General features: G+C 42.8%; 1 protein-coding gene across 2 annotated transcripts in view; it reads right to left on the reverse strand.

The window, feature by feature from the left end:
- The window catches only part of SNX8 (sorting nexin 8), a 41,941-nt gene that overhangs the window by 6,227 nt on the left and 14,653 nt on the right, over window positions 1-21,061 (reverse strand). For both annotated transcript variants that reach the window (XM_063090120.1, XM_063090121.1), the window contains exons 2-7: window positions 11,665-11,855; window positions 9,181-9,298; window positions 7,207-7,328; window positions 5,236-5,316; window positions 3,583-3,743; window positions 2,804-2,936 (exon numbers count right to left, since the gene is read on the reverse strand). In XM_063090120.1, coding sequence (XP_062946190.1) covers window positions 2,804-2,936; window positions 3,583-3,743; window positions 5,236-5,316; window positions 7,207-7,328; window positions 9,181-9,298; window positions 11,665-11,855 — 806 coding nt within the window. The remainder of the gene's footprint in view (window positions 1-2,803; window positions 2,937-3,582; window positions 3,744-5,235; window positions 5,317-7,206; window positions 7,329-9,180; window positions 9,299-11,664; window positions 11,856-21,061) is intronic.

Below are 21,061 nucleotides of genomic sequence, written 5' to 3' on the forward strand. Positions count from 1 at the left end.
CCAGCCAAACACCACCTAGAGACTGCCCCTGGCCTGCCCAGCGTAGATCCAGTAGCAGCACTCAGCAGGACACAAGGACAGACCACTGTGCGCACAGACCGACCAGTACGGATCTCAGAGGCACTCTTCGGTATTAAGAGCTGGCACCAAAGCCCTGGAGATGGCGAGTCATTGAGGGAAGACAGCAGAACAGGCATCACATTATCTCCAGGCCCTGCTCCAGGAGCAACAGACACAGACCTGTGAGGCTCACTACAGACCCTCCCAGGGTTGTCACGGCAACAAAGTAGGGACCAAGTAGACAACCAAAGTAGGTGCCCTGGGGACACCCTCCCCAAATGCTGGTACCTTGGTCATGGCCACAGAACAGCTTGTGATCCTAAGTCACCATGGTTTGAGGAGGACCTCATGGACACAACAGTCCTTCTATAATCTAATCCCCCACCTGTTGCAGAGAGTGAGAAAGCTCATCCCATAAACTGCACAGTGAACTCAGTGCAAGGGATGTGCTGGCAGGAAGGAGAAGACTGAGAAAACATGAAGAGACAGGGAAGTTTTGTAGGAACACAAGTACTGGACTGGGAGCAGGGGCTGCCACCACCTCAGGGTATCCTGGAATGCCCCTTCCACCCTCCAGGCCTCAGGCCTGCTGAGCAAGAAAGTCCCCAGCCACTACTAAGTCCCACACCCACAGCCAACCAAGATTCCAGCTAATGAGGTTCCAGGAAAACAACAAATATGTTCATGGTTTTTAAAACTCAGAAAGAAAAATGCCAGCTGTTCACAGGTGCACCATCATTCCCACCTGACCAGGTAGAAAGGCATAAGAAAATGGAGGCTTCTTCCCTGGTCCAGTAGATGGGGGAATTCAAGGGTCCTTCCTGCACATGCTACCAGCCACCAAGCCCCATTTATGGTTCAATGCCACACAAAACCCCAAACCATTAATGTGTGCACCTTCAACAAAGGCACATGATCCATCACCATAGAGAAAACAGACCCTCTATTTTGATCCTCACTTGTCTTTCTGGGATATAGTTATTTACAGCTCCTTATAGCTCTAGAGAGAATAAAACTAGTATAAGTAAAAACAGAGTTAGGAAAAACAATCCTAGAATGTCTTTACTTGTACAACAAGGGTAAAATGGAATTTTAGCTATATCAGTTGAAAGTCCTGATGGGTTGTTTGATCTAGTTTCATATTAAAACTCTATTAATTTCACTACAACCAAGGACAGTGAGGAATATTCAGGAAACGTACTTCTCTAGACAATAAATTTCAAAACAGAGTTCATGAAGTATCAAAGAATCACAAAGCTGGGAAGAACCTCAAACTGCAAACTTCTACCAAATCAGAAGCCTGAACCTTTTCTCACTCTTCAAGGTGGAAACACAGCATCCAAATCTGAATCAGAAAAGACCTTGGAAATCATCTAACTAGTGATTTTCATCCTGTGCTCTGCAGGATCCCCAGGGATTCTTGGAGTCCCTGCTGGGGGCTACCTACTGAAGAGGGAGCTGAGTGTGGCAGGGGTCTGTGTCCCCACAACTACAACCAGAACAGCTTTGCTTTTACATTTTACACACCAAGCTTGGGGAAAAGGTTCAATGGGCTAAAAAAAAAAAAAAAAAAAAAAATTCTTTTAATGATCTAGTCTAAGCCTCCTGTATTTAATTGATGCAGAAAGTAAGGCCCAGAGACCAAAGTAACTTGAGCAAGGTCACGGCACAGAGTGCAAAGTGCAGAGCAGGCTGCCCCAGGCCCTACTGCCTTTCTATCCCATCAAGCCTCAGCACCACTTCCTTGGTCCTCTCCACGTTGGAAAGGTGGGCAGTCAGACACGGAATTGGAAGGGACCCAGTGCCAGTGGAGAGGCACCATCACTGCCCTAAGCTCAGTTTCTAAAGGGAACACACAGGCACAGGGTGCAGAAGAGGAAGAAAACCCAGGGCTTTCCATTCCAGCAAAGAGATCAAATTCCATCTTTAACATGAAAACATGGGCATCTGAGAGCGCCCAACCTCCAGCATGAAAAGCTCCAACTCCACGACAGGTGGATCTACCACCTACCAAGTAACTAAAGAGCTTCACGTTTCAGGAAGGAAGCACAGCCTTAGCAAATACAGTATTTTAATTCATTTAAGAATATCTACTAGCAGCTTAAAGACCATTTTCCCAAGAAATAGGCAGCAAGCTTTCACCCTCAAAATTATGTAACATTCTTATAAATAGCACCCACCTAAACCTTTAAATTTAATGGTAAACACTGCATCTTCAAATTAATTTCAAATGACTACAAAATTCTTTACGGATTTCTAAAATCAGCTCCAACCTATACAGCAGAAGCACTTCCTGAGGATAACTGGGTGTCAAGCGTAAAAAGGGCAGGGAGTGTCCTGGGGTGCTGAGAACTTAGTTATTATTCTGATGAGTTAGTTACCGTGTGGCAAATACTAGTTGATTCAGAGAGCAAAATGGGAACTATCTGGTCCACCCGGAAGTATCCTTAGAAGTCCAAGATTACATTTTCAAGGACAGATTCTCTCTTCTTATCTCAGCAAAGTCAACACTGAAAAGACCAGAACCCGATTTGTTTTTGTTACTGGCAACCATCTCAAAAGTGTAAATGGCTCAGGGGAGCCACCCAGAACAGATGGGGACTGGCAGTTCCCACCCAGGGAACAGGTGCTCACTCACTCAAGGCTCAGAACTTTGAAGTCGATCTAAGACAGAGGTGCTCCCTCATGCCAAGGTATAGAATGTTTTCTGGAACAGGTGCCTGCAGAGAACAAATCCACTCACCTGTTGTGCAGCCTTGTCGGCGAGCAGTGCAAACTCCACAGACAGGCCTTTCAGAGCCTGCTTAAGGGACCCCCACGTGCTGCTGTTCAGAGTGGCCCAGGAGGGCAGGGGGGTTGTGTCAGAACCTAAAGCACTAAGGGAAGCAAAACACACACAGGAGAGGAAACACTCAAGGCCTCGAGCTCACCACGCAGTCGAGGCTAATATCCCCTTTTGCCACAGATTCATGGCCCTAAATACCAAGTCATCCCACAGCACCTGCGTGGCTCCTACCCTAGACCCCTCTACTCAAAGAGTGGTCCATGGCAAAACCTGGGAGTCGGTGAGAAAAGTAGGATCTCAGGACCCACCCCAGACCTACCGAATCAATTCTTCCCAACAAGACCCCAGTGATGTGTGCACATGTAAGTTTAGGCTGCCGAGGAGAGCAGAGTGCTGGCACCAGGTCTGGTCTCTCCTCTAGCATAAAGGAAGCATTACTAGTCCACGGTCTGTTCTTTCCCAAGTCGAATGAAAATCTAATCCTGACAATGGGAAAACTTGGAAATTGACAAATTTACTTGTATTCAGGAATCCACATTTCTCTGCCTAAATTCTCCACCTTTTTTCTTCTAAATATTATACCCATTTGCCTGACCCATTTTCTTCCCCTTTTGGAGTGAAACAGGTCAAGATGACGGTTATTACAGTAAACACACTTTCTGCTCCAAGCCCGCCACCGGTCTAAAGATTTCCTCCCCACCCAACTCACCCCTACAGAATTTGAAAGGGTCACCTGCCTTAACTCCTTCCCAAATATAAGAAGATCTGCAGCATTGTCGATGGCCCTCGACGCAATCCGCTCAGCTCTATCGCGAAGCTTATAAAAGCTATTGTAGATATTTCGAATCAGCTCCCGGCTAACAGCAAATTGAGTCTGGATGTCAGCTGGGAGGAAGTCCTGCCAGAGTAAGAGAGAAACTGTGGATAACCAGACCTGAAACACCTTTCAGAAAACAGCAGCTGATCACCCAAAAGGTGACCAACAGGAGACTGAACAACTCCATCCACGTGAACAGGTAAATGAGACCAAACTCCAAAGCCAGATCCTGTTAGAGACCACCATGAACGCACTGCCCCTTCTCCAATGCCTGCACTGGATCTCTCTTCTTGTCCAAAAAAGAGAAACTAATATCATTTGTACACTGCAAATGTTAAGACAAATGATGCCATGAGATTATGATTACAGGATCCACTAGAATTTGATCAAACTGCGGATCCTATCAAAAAAACATTCAAACAATAATCTCCAAGCTTGACACGGCGAATGTAAATTCCTGAAAGACTCTTCACACGAAGGGAACGCCTCCTGTATTCTTCATCTAGTCCCAAAGACTTTTTACAAGCTTTAACATTAACTATCAGATGCCCGGCTAGCTCAGTCGGTAGAGCATGAGACTCTTAACATTAACTATCAATGCTTAGAAAACAGAAAGCTCAGGGAATAAAATGAAGATAAAAAATTCTTTATTTTTATATGGAAGGGCCGGCCCATGGCTCACTCGGGAGAGTGCGGTGCTGATAACACCAAGGCCACAGGTGCGGATCCTATATAGGGATGGCCGGTTTGCTCACTGGCTGAGTGTGGTGCTGACAACACCAAGCCAAGGGTTAAAATCCCGTTACCGGTCATCTTTTAAAAATAAATAAATAAATAAAAAATAAAAAATTCTTTATTTTTATATGGAGAAGCAGTTTTAAGAAGGAAAAATCAGGGCCAGCCCGTGGCTCACTTAGGAGAGTGTGGTGCTGACAACACCAAGTCAAGGGTTAATATTCCCTTACTGGTCATCTTTAAAAAAAAAGAAAAAAGAAAAAAAAAAAAGGAAAAATCAAAAACAAAAAGCTACCAAATAGCCACCTTACTCCTTTTTTGTAACAAGACCAGATTAATTAAATTTTAAAATAAACAAATGCAACAATCAATCCCCTGAAATCCCAAAAGCTGGGAGGGCAAGCATATGTCCATCTGAGTCACAGAAAGGCAGCAGACGGTATGAGGAGCTTGATGAGCCCCACAGTCAAACAGAGCTCAGTTCACATCCAGGCCCTGCTGTTTAGATGTTTGGGACCTTGGGAGCTGGCTGGTGGCTCACTTGGGAGTGGGTGGTGCCGATAACACCAAAGGTAAAGGTTCAGATCCCCATACCGGCCAGCCACCCAAAAAAAAAAAGTTTGGCAAATGACAGCCTCTCTGAGCCTGTTTATTGTCTTGTAAAACAGGCCTACCACCCCTATGTTTCAGAACAGCTGAAATGAGGGTTAACTTAGAAGTACACACAATGGATCTTAGCATAATCCCTGGCACTAGTAGAGGCAAAATAAATATTAAGTGTTAAAATGATTGCTTCTCTGGTTAAGAGAAAAAGTAATAAAAAAAATTAGAAAAATACCTTGGCCCTCGTAGCCAGTTTACAATTCATGAATTCATCTCCAACACACTGAGCCGATTCCTTTAACTTGCTCTGCACATCCTGCAAAAGGAAAAAAAGAGATAACTACACCCTCTACCATCAGCAAAAAAGTTAATGTGAGATGAATTATTAAATCAATAAAAAGCAGGATATAGACCTTCCTTAAGAGAAATGTGCTTCCATGTGTTTGCTTTCACATAAGTATTCCACAATCTCTTTACTGTCTCTTCTTAGATTTTTTTTTCATTGATTTACACTTTACAGTGGTCTTCTGTAGACAGGAAAGCCTGACTTAATGACAGTAGCATTACCAAACTCCCAACTCTGGAGTACAGAGAGATTGCTCTCCAGAAATACGGTAACTCCATCTACAAACTAGGGGGGCTAGCCAGTTAGCTCAGTTCCTTAGAGCACAGCCTTGTAACACCAAGGTCAAGGGTTTGGATCCCCTACCAGCAAACTAGAGACAGACATCAGATTCATTAGACCCTGTTAGATTCCAAATGGAGCAACAGAATAGAAGCTAAGTTTTCTTTCTTCCTCGTGTGAACAGATCCATGGAGCAAGAGAGGCCCAGAGCGCAGAGAGAGTGACGAGCAGAGAAAGGGCAGGTGCTCTGGTCCTAACCCCTGGCACCCGAGCCCTGTCTTGTGAACAGAGGCCTTCCTGGCAAAGCCAAACCTTAAAATAAGGAGGCACCCCAGAAACACATTTTACCAAAAATGAAAGCTGACGTCCAGGTAGGTTACAGGGAACACCCCATCCATGGAAAGGCAAGGGGAGAACAGGGATTAACAGCAGCTGTATGGGGGTGTCGCCCACTCTACATCCCTCCCACATCCCTCTCCACCTCCCTCTCCCTGGCCTAGGGCCTAAGCAGTTCCCAGGTCCTTCTATACTCCTAGCAATCAGGTCTCTGTTCCAAAGGAACTTTTCCACCCCAGGGCTCAAAAGACCACACTCCCTGCTCAAGGGAGAAGGTCACATTGTGTACTGAATGTCTGGTATGGGTGTACAGGTACCCACTGTGGGTATCACCAAGGAAAGCCCACAGCCTTCTAAAAGAGGTCAAAGGCCCCTTCTGCCTCTGAGGGAAACAAAAGCAAAAGGAAGGAAGACTTGTGCTGACCCTGCCTTTGCGAGCTCTGTGGCCTGTATCTTCCCACAGCAGGGATAAGGGACAGGAGGCGAGGTTGGCCCCCTTAATTCCCCATTCAAGAGGCTTCCCTGTAATAGGGGAGAATTTGAATATGTCTAGTCCACATTGGAGCCTCCCCTCACCCCACAGTGAGAGAGTCCTGCAGACACACATGAAAAAGGATTACATCTTTCCTCTGGAAGAGCTGGCAGCCATTCCCTTCTCAACTGGAAACAAGAGCTTTGCTTTAGCTTCTTGACTCTCACTGAGGCTGTGCAATGGCAGCTTACAGAAAGAAATTAGTATTCCTGTATACGTGAAGGCGCTGTTTTCCAGGACACAGATCTATACTGTGGCTCTGCTAAGGAAACCTACGGAGACACGGCCTGTTTTCCAATGGTCCTTAGTCACATGGGGCTTTTGTTTTTTTTAAGTAAACACTTACATCTGGAGTCCCTAGCACTTCCATAAGCCCTACAAACCATCTAGCCTTCAGTATATTAGCTCTAAATCCCCAAAGTGTCTACACTACGAACCCACGATTTCCACATGGATATAGAAAATCCTGCACAGTCAAAATCAAGGATGCCTCTTAAAATCATATTCAACCTGTTATCTGGAAAGTAAAGAAGTCTTATTTATGTTAATCACTTATAAAATAAATTCCTTCCAAGCATCCAAATAAGGGAAATGAGACAGGGAGAAGAGCAAGAAAACAAAAACAAATTTAAGAATGTAAGTAAGAGCTTAAGGAACCTCAGAATCTACCACACGGACAGGATGAGAACACAGATGTTTTTTAATATACTTACTGAACCACTAAACGAGAGGAACAGCTTGAGGATGACATCCTCAGAGAACGGGGGGTGCCGGGCCACCAGGTTAATGAAGCGCTTCAGGGCTCTCCTTCTGGCTTCGATGAATTCCCTGTCAGCTGAGGAAGAGCCTAAGTCACCAAACAGTCTAGTGCACTTCCCCCAAATCTTCCACTCTTAGCTAGTTCCCAAAGCATTTCAGTAGAGGAGTTCAGAGCATGCCACACAGCTAGCTGAGGGCATTGGATGGGCCCCATCATTCCCAGGGCCACAGACACAAACCCAGCAAGGCTGCAGAAGAGCGAGACCCCTCCTCCATGTCCCCCGACCCCACACAGACACAAACAAACTTGGGTTCAGTGACTGCCAAAGAAAAGCACAGATGTATGTTTCAATCAAGAGGACTGGGAACCAAGCCTGATTCCTCACTATGATTGTCTACATTAAAGACATCTTCTATAATCCCTTTTTGGCACTTTTCTCCAGGAACAAATGAGTTGTGCTACGCTCGTACATTAACGCAACTCAGTTTTCCTATTTACATCACTTATAACTCACTCTGTAATGGATCCAATTATTAACTGCTTTCATTCTGGTTAGTTTCACTTCTAGGGGGGTGGGGAAAGGAAAAGTATACATATATGTATATATATATATTTTTTAATTTATCAATATACAGTGTAGTTGATTTTCGTGAGAAAAAGTATACACTGACACATCAAGGATATTTAAATCTGAACACAAATAGAAATGGTATGTAAGATATTACTTTTAAGTTATTAAAAAAAATACAGTTGGATGATGCCCACCTCCCCCCTCAGGACCACCAGATATCCTTCTGTAGAAGGCCCGGCTTTCATAAATGCTAAATCAGTAACTCAGTGTTGGCATGCACAGTTTCCAGCTGCTGAACACTAACTACACTTCACCAACTTTGATGCTTGAATTTTAGTAAGCATCACCTATCCTCAACACATTTTCTGATCTCTGCTGCCCTCAGTATTCCTTGGACCTCTTAATGTGACAAAATAATCTGTTCTGCAGTGCTCACAAGCGACTTGAAGAAAATCACATTATCAGACTCTGAGCTACTCAGTGGCCAGGGAGAGGCAAAGGTATTTATGTACCATTTTCAGAGATATCAGATAGCTGGAAACCGGCCCATGGTATTAAATCTCGAGCTATTTCCCTGGTCAAGTATACAGTTATTTTGGGATGGCTGGGAAATGGCAGGAAGGCAACTGATTAGCTTTGGCATTAACTCTCCTACCCACCAAGTTTTATTCAACTTTTGAGAAAAGGGATATGGGAGAGAGGACCCTGAGATCCAGAGATGGCAACCACCATCTCCCTGTGCTCTGGAACCCTGGGAGAAACAGGCCAGTCTAAAAGGAGCTTGCAGGTTATCTGTGATCTCCCACCTAGCCCAAGGCAATCTTCAGGTGCAGCAGTGAAGAAGTGGCAGCCATTTGGCATTCCTTGTCCCCTTTAAGATGCAGAGTAGATTTCCTACCTTACATTTACTTCTGTTGGTACCCATTACTCAGGTTCACATGGCTTTGCAAAAGCAAGCAAAACAAACTGCCAGCCACATGAGCAAATAGTGCTCCTGGCCTCCCACACAGAAGCACTAAGAAGTCCTGGCCCTGTGCTCTGGAGAGAAGTGGGGTTCCTCCTTTCACATTTGTATAATAGGAACCTCCCTATGTGTCAGTCATCCAGCCAGAAGGCTCAGGTGGTCCAACACTGCCAGGCACCAATCACCCTCCCTGTATCAGACCTGGACTCAAGCCACGGCTATGACTCCAGAATTGCCAAGGGGCTCGTACTTTACTGTAGCCCCCTCCTGGGCTCTGAGGCAACAGTGGCTCCTGGTCTACAATGGGATCCATCACCAAGCCAGCAGCTCAGAATCCTGGTGGGTGGGCTCACTCCCACCCATCCCCGGGTCTCTGGCAAACCCAGCTTTACCTCCCAGCATTCTCTTGGGTGGAAGGGCCGGCACCATGCGATACGGGAACTTGTGCAGCAGCGCTTCGTGGAAGACCACAAAGTCATTGTACCGTCTATACACAGAGGACTTGAAGCGCTACAAGAAAAAGGGTTCAGTGCTCAGATCTGACATCAGAAACCATGACATTTTATCATTCCCCCTACGGTCTCCTTCAGCCACTCAACAGAACCCAGAGAAATAATACAGACTGAATAGCCTTACCCAAAATGCTTGCAACCACAAGTGTTCCAGATTTCATTTTTTTTTTTTTTTGATTTTAGAATATCTGCAGAGACTTAACTGATTGAGCATCCCTAACCAGAAAATCCGAAATCTGAAATGCTCCTTTGAGTGTCATGTCATGGTGCTCAAAAAGTTTTAAATTTTGGAGCATTTCAGATTTCAAATTTTCGGATTAGGAATGTTCAACCTATGCTACTAAACTCCTCACCTTCTGTCACCAGGCCTTTGCTAAAAGGAGAAGTCCTATAATTCCCTAATGTATGGTAATACGACCTTTAAACTTTGTATAGCTGTTAATTTCATTTTTAACTATCCTTTATCATGGATCATCAGAAAAAGACAGGACTATTTATAGAAGTTTTTAACTACTAAGGTGGGCACCCATCCTTCCCTTAAAAGGTAGCACATGAGGATAACGCATTCCTTACTTCATGAATGCTAACACACAGCTCAGAACTGCCTCCTGAAATAGATCCAACTGTCTAAGGACAGATCAAGCACTGAATATGAACTGAAACAGAGCAGACACCTGACGCAAACATATGTGCCTACAAACTCCATTGTGAACACCACCACTGATAAATCTCCAGGCTCCACAAGACCAGCGTCCCACACACCTGTGTAACCTAATCTGTACCTAATGTAAGAGCTTACATGAGAAACGTGCATGTGCAGATGTCTTCAAAATTAAATATGTGATATGAAGAAATATATAAACTCAAGTGTCCCCATCTCTACCCAGGACACACATACATCATGCACATCTCTACTAACCCGACTCCAGCATGGATGCTGAGCTGGGCATGTACCTGGAGGAAACACGTGGCCCAGAAGGTTCTTCCCGACTTGCCCAACAGTGAATGGGCTGACCCATCCTCACTCACTTCAGGAGGTGGCCTGGGCAAAATTACCTACTTCTACAAATGTTCGCAGTGAGGCAACCCATTTACTTAAAGAACAGGCAGTTTACTGATACTGGAAAAAAGGCCAGCGGCTGCCTCACTGGAAGCAAACAGCAGCTTCCCACACACACAGAGCTGCCTCACCTTGCAGGCTGTTGGGCCCTGGAAGGAGGGCTGCTTTGTCCTACCACATGGCATCATGCCAGCTGGTTCTCACATTCCCAACCATGGTTGAGAAGCCTGAGAACCAAAGTTCTACCAGACAGCAATGCTGGCCTTGAAATAGTCCTGGGAGGGAACCCTTCCCTCTCTGCCTGCTGCCTTCATCCCTGGGTAGCAACAGCAACAAGTATTAGAACAGAGTGTAGTCACAGACTCTAAATCTAAAACACTATTGTGATTCCTGGCTTGGACAGAACATAGCAGTCAGAAGTGACAAGAGACCTGCTCACTCGATCCTTAAGACACACCTTTTTATCTGGGACCATCTGTTCCTGAGACTTTTCAAGCACACCCTGGCAGAGCTGCCCGGACCAGTGCTGTTGCCAGGGCTGCCCTCTCCCACATGGGTGCAGACCCTGCTCTGTCTCTGCAAATCCCCCTGAACACCACAGACTCCACAGCTCACAAGGATAGTATTAGTTCAATTATTTAATCCCCAGGATAAGGGATAAAAACCCCTATTGAAATCTACCCTAACTGAACCAAGACACTGAAAGATAATGAAGGGACAGAAAGACCAACACTGTTAATACCACATGGGCTCTACCTGCTCAAGGGCCAAACCTGCTGCCATGTTCTGAATCTGGTTAACTCAGATATTGGGATGCCCTGAAAACAGGAAGACAGTGTTATTAAAGGGGATTAGATTGGCACATAACAATCTGGCCCCGCAAATTTGATTTGCTATTTAGAGTCCATATTCTAGGGGGTCAACATTCTAATACTCAGGGGCTTCCCAATATTGCAAAACTACCACCAGGCTAGCTTGTGCTCAGGGTTTGAGTTCTGCAGACCATTCGTATGAGATTCTTAAGAAACAGGATTCCAGAGTGCAGTGATGCAGAGGATGGACAGGACCAGGAGGTGACAGGACCAGGTGGGGACATGGCTGAGCCAGAAAGAGATGTAGGGAACAACATATATGGAAAAGTCTGCTCTGCAGCTTGATTGTGCTATCAAGTTTTGGACCTTACATTTAAGTCAGGCATACAGACTCTCTTCAGCCCTTCTCCCATCATACCACTCCTGCCCTGAGACTTGTCCCTTACTCCCCTTTAAACCCCCCACAACCCGCACCCAAAATTTGCCAGCTACCTGGCTGGAAACCTCATATTCCACATGCTTCAGGAAGAGGCCCTTCTTCTCCGGGATGAGCTCCACCTGCACAGTGTCCCTGGCCAGCAGCTCCTGCAGGGTGAGGGACAGCAGCAATGGGTTCCCCTGCGGCATCTGCATCCGATTGGGGTCTGGGTCCCTACGTTCGATGACCTGGGGTGTTGGCAAGTCTGCAGGAGAGAAGGTGAAGGCTCAATAAAAACAACTGCTGAAAAAATGGAGCCTCCCTCTACTGCGTGCAAGCATGGCATGTGGACTCTGGCCACATCATGCAGCCAAATCCCATCCCGGGCCAGGCCACATGCATTCATTCACACTAGGTAGTCGATACTGAGGGGCACATCCTTCTACTCCACTACTCCAGGAAACTTGCACCTGCTTGTGAATCAGCAAATACGCCCACATTTCTGTGACAAGCCAAACCTAGTTTTCAACTTAGGGAAAGAAAACGAAGTGAAATATTTACAAATTATGTGCAAAAAAAAGAGTCCTCTTTTTCTCTAGAGCCAAGAGAAGGCGTTCAAACAAAAGAAACTGGCCATGTAATTTTCTATATGTCCCAGTGTTTCTACGATTAATATATATTACTTTCATCTGCCAAACAACCATTCTAACTTGTTAAAAAAAAAAAAAAAAAAAATTCTACATGCCTTATAGCTAGGATTCTTGATCATACAAACCAAGAATTAAGCCCTAAAACCCCAGCTTCCTTATGGACAAGAAGTCACCCACATATCATTCCCAAAACAGAAAGAAAGAAAGACACAACATTCAGAGATTTTATGCCTAACAACTTGCAAAAAAAAAGGAAATTATGTTAAAAAGCCAGTTTGGTTTTTAATACAGGGAGAGTTCTAAATAGAAAAAAAGACATTCTTTACATTTAAAAAAAATGATATTTGTAAAAGTATTCCATGGGGTGGGGAGAAAGGCCTTATTCCAATTAGCATTGCTATAAATAAGTACAGCAAAGTGTAGGCTTCTTTCCTCTATTTTCCAAATTTTCCTCACTATTGTTGTATCACACGATGATTTACTTCTTAAAGTCACTCCAGTGCAAGATGCTGTTAACATTCCAAAACAAAATTAATGACTAGATTATTTTCATCTGTGAAATTACTCTGCATTTTAGGATTTAAAATGTAGCTGCCTTTAATTGACCTTAAGGCTTAAGAAAGAAAATCAACGCCTTACTGCTATTTAGGAATCCCCAAAGATCTCATAAAAACTCCTCACAAAAACTCAATATTACATGCTCTGAAGCAGGGATCTCTCAAGTGAGGGTATCTATCCCTGGGTCAAAATAATCCCCAAGGATTCAGGAAAAAAATATTAGCAATTTTTTTCATATTTTTTATCTCTTCCTTTTTAAGTTATGTTCTCATGGTAATATTATAATACACATAATACCGTAGTAAAGTAGCACATGCACACAACTTATTCAAATATGTATATGCATAGATGCGGGCAAGCATGCATGTGCACATGTATGTGCATATGAGTGCACATATGTGTATGCATGCGTGTGTGTATATTTGAGTGTGCACATGTGTGTATGTTAGGAGTCCCCAACATTTTAACAGCCACAAATGTATGGAGATCACAGCTCTCTAGGGCATCTTTCTCCCAGGTCATCTCAGGAACCCAGCTCCTTTCCATGTAAAATGTTTTGACGACCTTAAAACTTTGTTTACACAGACTCCTTAGGGACTACAAGTATACTCAGTCAATAAACCACCAAGCACTTAAGTACCTACTCCAGGGAATACAGTGATGAATAAGACAGGGTCACTGAGCTCATTAATATATCTATTCATCCAGCAAACAGCTGTAAGTGTCCACCATTGCCAGGCAAAGTCTATAAATATCTGCACTCAAGGAAGACCATGAATCATGCCATAACAACATTAACAGCACCCTGAGAATTACAGAAAGGAAGCCAAGACACAGCACTAGAATGCAAATCCCAGTAGGGCGGGGGCTTAGTCGGCTTTATTCTCCGATGCAGCCCAACTGCTAGTGCCTGGCACACAGTAAGGACTTAAGGGACATTTGCTAAATGACTACCTGTTGATATTCTACTTACAGGAATGAAAATTTTACTTTTTTCTGGTGGAAAGTAAAGGCCTGTTTATCTAGAGCATAGAATATGTAGAAAAACAGGAAATAAAAAAGCTGAAAAGGTAATATGGAAAGAACAGTTTTATCTGAGAAAATATTTACAAATTATACATCTAATAAGGGACTTGTATCTGGAATATAAAGAACTCTTACAACTCAGTAAAAAAAAGAGTCAACACAATTTTTAAACAGGCAAAAGATTTACATAGACATTTCTCCAAAAATGGCTAATAAACAAATGAAAAGATGCTCAACATAATTAGACATCAGGGAAATGCAAATCACAACCACAGAAAGCTACCATCCACTATTGGTCTAACAATTTTTTCTTTCTTTTTTTTTTTTTTTAAGTTTTTAAAAGACAAGTGTCTTTTGACATTCTTAGAATGTTAGGTATTAGAGCTACCATATGATCCAGCAATTCCAGTTCTAGGTACTACCCCAACTTATAATGATTTGACAACAATTTTTTTACTTACAATGGTGCAAAAGAGTATTCAATAGATTACATGAGATATTCAGTACTTATAAAACAGGCTTTGTGTTAGATTATTTCGCCAACAGTAGGCTAATGTTAAGTGTTCTGACCGCATTTAAGGTATGCTAGGCTAAGCTACTATGTTCAGTAGGTTAGGTGTATTAAATGCATTTTCTACTTAGGATATTTTATTTTCAACTTATGATATAAGGATGTAACCCCATAGTAAGTTGAGGAACATCTGTATACCTAAGAGAAATGAAAATGTATATCCACTCAAAAACGTGTACACAAATCTTCATAGGAGCATTATTCACAATAACCAAGAAGTGGAAAACACAAATATCCATCAACCAATGAAAGGATAAATAAAATGTGGTCTAGCCATACAATGGAATATTTTCAGTCCCAAAAAGGAATGAAGTACAAATTCATGCTACAACATGAATGAACCCTGAAAACAGACTTAGTGGAAAAAGCCAGACACAAAAGGCCATGATCATATGATTTAATTTATATGAAATGTCAAGAATAGGTAAATCCACGGAGACAGGAAGTAGATTAGTGCATTCCTAGAGCTGGGAGGGACTGGGGGTAATGGATAAACAGTAAAGCGTTGTTTGGGGGGATGACAAAATGCTCTAACAATAATTATGGTGATGGTTGCACAACTCTGAATATACTAAATATACTAAAAATAAAATGACTATACTACATCCACTGTATTGGATACTTTAAATGGGTGAATTGTATGATATGTAAATGATATCTCCATAAAGCTTTTAAAAATAAAAGGCTGGTCACACATCAGTAGGAATGGCAGAGTAAGGACCTTCAAAAATCCTCTCCTCCACAAAAGCAATGAAAACAATAACAAAAATAGTCAGAATCAACCTGTTCAGAATTCTGGAAATTAACGAAAGGTTTGTAGCAACCCAGGGTACCCTTATTGATGTAATTAAGTTAAAATGAGGTCATATTGGAATAGGATGTACCTTCATCCTCTTATGACTCCAGTCACAAGAGGAGGACACCACATAAAGACACAGAGACACACAAACGTATTCACAAGAGAGAATATCATTTGACAACAAAGGCGGATATTCAACTCCTGTACCTACAAGCCAAGGAAGACCAAAGACTGCCAGCAAACCCCCAGAAGCTGGAAGCGGCAGGAAGGATTCTCCTCCTACAGGTTTCAGAGGGAGTGTGGCCCTACCAACACCTTGATTTCAGACTTCTAGCCTTCCCAACTGTAAGACAATAAATTTCCGTTGTTTTAAGCCACCCAGTTTGTGTATTTGTTCTGGCAGTCCTACAAGACTAACACAAGGGACTTTACAAAATTAGTTTAGAAAAGTCATTAAACAAACAAATAGCAGCACTACTTTGCAGGGGGGGGGGGCGGGGAATCTTATTTCCAGTTTCATTTATTCAAAATGTCCAGTTTCACCAAAAATTTATAAGACGTGCAAAGAAACAAAAAGTATGGCCAAACACAGGGGGAAGAAAGCAAACAATAGAAACTGTCCTTAAGGAAAGCCCAGACATTGAACTTACCAAAAACTTTAAACCAGCTATTTTAAATATGTTCAAAGAATTAAAGGAAACCATGTCTAAAGAAATAAGGGAAAGTGTAAGAACAATGTCTTATTAATAGAGAATATCAATAAACAGATAGAAATTATAAAAAGGAATCATGAAAATTCTGGAGTTGAAAAGTTCAATAACTGAGATGAAAAATTCACTAGCAAGGCTCCACAGCAGATCTGAGTGGGCTGAAGGAAGAATCACCAAACCTGAAGATGGGTCAACTGAGATTATCTAGTTTAAGGGGCAGAAAAAAAAAGAATGACGAAAAATGAACAGATTCTCAGAGACCTGTGGGGCACGATCGAGCATACCAACATACTCATAATGCGAATCACAAAAGGAGACGAGAAAGAAAAAGTTAGAATGAATATTTGAGTAAATAGCCAAAAATTTCCCAAATTGGTGAAAAGCATTCAATAAAAAATCTCTAACTAGGATCAGTTCAAAGGAGACTCACACCTACACACATCACAATCAAAATGATCAAACTGCAAAAGACAAAGAGAATCTGAAAGCAATAGGAGAAGTGACTCATCAAGCACAAGGGACCCTCAAAAAGATTAAAAGCTGACTTCTCATCAGAAACCATGGAGTAGGGCTGGCCAATTAGCTCAGTTAGAGCACAGCCATATAACATCAAGGTCAAAGGTTCAGATCCCCATACCAGCCAAAAAAAAGAAACCACTCAGTCCTTAAGGGATGGTATATTCAAAGTGCTGAAAGACAAAGATGTGCAACAAAGAATTCGATATCCAACAAAACTATCTTAGAATATGAAGAAAAAATTAAGACATTCCCAGATAACCAAAAACAGAGAATCTGTCGCTAGCAGACCTGCCCTACAAGAAATAAATCCACATGAAAATATAAAGAGCATCAATAAAAGTAACTACATCAGGAAATACAAAAGACAGTACAAACATTTTTTATTTGTAACTTTTTTTCTAATTAATGCAAAAGACAACTGCATAAAGCAATAATTATAAGTCTGTTTTGATGGGCATACAATGTGTACAGATTTAATTTGTATGACAATAACAACACAAACAAGGGGAGAAGGGATGGAGCTATACAGGAGCAAAATTTTTATACACTATTGAAATTAAATAGACATTAATCCTAATTAGACTGTTATAAATTAAGATGATAATTGTAATCCCCAAGGCAATCGCTAAGAAAATAAAAAAGTTTAGTTACAGAATTAAAATAGTACACTAGAAAATCCCTATTTAACATAAAAGAAGGTACTAATGGAAGAAAAGAGGAAAATAAAAGGTAGCAGAGGAAAGAAGGGCCGACCCGTGGCTCACTTGGGAGAGTGTGGTGCTGATAACACCAAGGCCACGGGTTCAGATCCCTATTAGAGATGACCGGTTAGGTCATTTCAGAGAGTGTGGTGCTGACAACACCAAGTCAAGGGTTAAGATCCCCTTACCAATCATCATTTTTTTTAAAAAAAAAAAGATAATAGAGGAAAGATACTGGGGGCACAGGGAGCACACAGAGGTCACTACTGAAATTTTTAAATTAGATAACATTTTTTCTATTAAGCACATATTAATATTTATTATTTTCCTGATTATTAAAATAAGGTAGTCTTCTGAGACAGAATGTAAACTCAGTAGTGATTACCAAATGACCAAATGCTGCTGAAAAATCTGGACTTTGATCATATGACAATCTAGAAGACAGAGCTCAAAAAAACATTTTAAATCAAAGACACTACCCTTAACACTTGATTGTTCTTAAATATCTTAATAACCCCTCTGTAGAAGTTTCAATCATAAGCTATGATTTTAAATATCAATCTACTAAACTAGGATGCTCATATATTCAAAACAAATTTTAATTAAGAAAAAGAAGGAAGAAAGATCATTTCAGACAGGTTACTCTGTCATGTGATGGACCACAAGCCGCAGAAACGGCAGAAATATATGAAGGAAGATTCTAGTTTTCTATGGGAATCAATGCTATGTTTACTGACAGGACCTTATTACTCTTATCAAATTGACACCCTCTTAAAGGTAAGTAAGACACAGTGCCTGGAACTGCACTACCCATCAACCTGACCCCAAGAGATAAAACAGATTAGATGAGAGAGGCCCCACCCTGAAAGGCTGTGGACAAAGGATTAGATGAGCCAGGCCCCACCCTGAAAGGCTGTGGACAAAGGATGGGATCTGACTCAGAGAGATCTGGGGTCGAGATCCTAGCTGTGTAGATCGGCGAGCAACCACCTCTCAGCTTACCATTTCTAATCCATAAAATAGACATAAGGATATCCTTACCTGGGCCCAGACATCACCCTTTATGCCTTGATTATAACAACAACCCCTTACAGGCCCCTCTGACATCATTCTCTTCCTGCTCTAGCCCATCTGGCACAAACTTCTTTATAGTGGGGTCCAGACTCAACGCAGAACATGGAGTTGGAAGCGCTGGCCCTGAAATGCCACTCACTACCTCTGAAACCCTGAGAAGGAAGTAGCCTGTCAGATCACAGACTGAGAGCCTTAGAATTAAATGAAACAGTAGAGCTGAAAATAACTAACAAATAGGAAACACACCATAAATGTCCCCTACTTCCTTCCAGATTTATTATTCTCCAATCAAAAAAGATTTTGTAAATCTGCTAACTAAAACTTAGAATGTATTCCCCATGACAGGTTCTTGGCGGCCATCAGCTCCTTAGGCAGGCCCAAGTATTAATGCCTTGCATGGGATGCATGTGGAGCTCACACACCACTCCCGTTTGGATACCTCACTCCCCCAAGAGCAGAGATACCACTGGAAGAAACAGCCAACCAGCAATTAAAGTATTAGAGATCATTTCAGCTTCAAAATTTTGTGATTTTCCAAGTCAGCTATCCACAAATCAGAAAGTAATTCTCTCTCTCTCTCTCTCTCTCTCTCTCTCTCACACACACACACACACACACCACACACACACACACACACACACACACACACACACACACACACACACACACACACACACACACACACACACACACCTCTCTCCTTCCCAACCTCCTTCCATCAGAACCTTTGGACAGTAATCACCACTAAAATGCGTGTCCCAAGCAATCTAGCTCCATGAATTCTGTTAGCAGCTAACATCTTGGGGTCCTTATTCCCCAGAGTCCAAAGCTTTGGGAAAGAAACAGGATTCACCCAATAAACCATGCTGTAGCACATGCCCTCTTTATCTAAGCAAACCCTTTGTAAATGCTGACCTATGCAGAAGACACAGGCTGAGAGACCCTGTGCACAGTGCACAGAGGGACTGACACTCACAGATTCTCAATCAGCACAGCTGCAGTTCCCTGCATCTGTTGTTGTGAATGTCAAGCCCACCCCAGCCTGGCCCCCACACTACTTCATGCTGACCCAGCGAAGGGGCTGCACTAAGCACTTGGAAATGTCCCCAAGTCCGTGAAGCCAAGACACTCCTTAGGATTCTCCCCAAACTGGTAGAGTGCCCTTCACATGTAAAGTGCTTTTGGAACCATTAAAGGACATTTGAATTTTATAAGCAGGGGGTGAGTAAGATTCTTATCATCCCAGAAGATTTGAATGCATCTTCCAATGGACTACAAGCTCAGTGATCTACCACTACAGAAGGCTGCTGTCCCTACTACCAGTTCCCCAGAATGTGGGGATGAAGACGACCAGCGAGAGATGGCACGGAGGCACGGGGCTAATTCTCCAAATTGAGCATTCATCAGAATCACCTGGTGGGCTTATTCAAACACAGATGGCTGGACCCCACCCCCAGCTTATTGCAGATGAAGAAACCGAGGCTTAGAGAAGTGTTGGGGAGAAGGTTTGCATTTCAGTGGCCCCATCAAGAGCACCACACAGGTCTTGAGGCTGAGCATCTCCAAGGATGCAGAGGACAGGTTTGCCTAGGTGGCCAGAGAGCCAGTAAGTAAGGCAATGAAGAGACAAGGAGTTGGCTTTGACTGGGAATGTCCTCAGTCACAGGCCCTCTTATGTGTCCTTCCACCTTAGTTTTCTGAGTGCAAGAAGGGCAGAAAATCCAGGTGAGTGGGTTTAGCCTAGGGGTTCTCAACCTAGCTGCACATTAGAATTACCCGGGGTGCTTTTAAAACTGTAGATGCCTGAACCAGCACAGACCAATTAAATTAGAACTTCGAAGTAGGGGACCTGAATTGGAAGGTTGCAAATCCTCTCCAGGTGATTTTAAGGAGCATCAGGGTTAAGAGCCATTGGCTTAGGGCCGGCCCGTGGCTCACTCGGGAGAGTGTGGTGCTGATAACACCAAGGCCACAGGTTCGGATCCCATATAGGGATGGCCGGTATGGTGCTGACAACACCAAGTCAAGGGTTAAGATCCCCTTACCGGTCATCTTTTTTAAAAAAAGAGCCATTGGGCTTAGGGCAGTGGTTCTCAATCACCTGGTGAGCTTGTTAAAAAACAGGTTGCAGGGTTCCATCCCACACATTCTCATTAACTGGGTCTTGGGTGGGGCCTGAGAATTGAAATTTCTAACAAGTTCTCAGGTGCTGCTGCTGGTCCAGGGGCCACAGTTTGAGAACCACTGTGGTATGGTGAGCAGAGAGAAGGCATTCAGTACCTTGCCTAACCTTGACCCAAAACAGAATCAGGTGTTCCTAAGTGCTGCAGCCTTGCTTTTATTTATTCATCCAGACAGGAAAAAGATAGGGAAAATGAACAATGACATTCCACACTACAACTTTTCCACTGAAATAAAATGAAATGGAGTCAATAGATGGCCTCAATTTTCAACATGAATATTCCTTCTCAAGTACATGAAACTATTTCTACCTTTGATTAAAAACTTCTCTAAGCAACTGTTATTCTGAAATTAACAAATTGTTCTCAGGAAATGGAAGCAGAAGTTTCCTCATTCTTATCTTGGCCATGGCCTCAAAAATGAGAATTCAGCAGCTCTGTGGCCAGGGAACACAGGAACACCCCAGATGTGGAAAAACAAGTACTTCTTTCCACAGGTACCACACTTCACCCCAGATCCTCTCATGCCAAAGACAGTTCCATAACCACTGTGCTGTTTGACTACCTACAGGTAGCACACTTTAAACAGAAACTTTTCATAACCTCAATTTCATTAACCTGAAGGTTTATTTTTCGTTTAATAACTTATTTTACGTAACATAACATTACAATTTGGGGGGGGG

Source organism: Cynocephalus volans, chromosome 3 (genome assembly GCF_027409185.1).
Source record: "Cynocephalus volans isolate mCynVol1 chromosome 3, mCynVol1.pri, whole genome shotgun sequence".
NCBI classification, from domain to species: domain Eukaryota; kingdom Metazoa; phylum Chordata; class Mammalia; order Dermoptera; family Cynocephalidae; genus Cynocephalus; species Cynocephalus volans.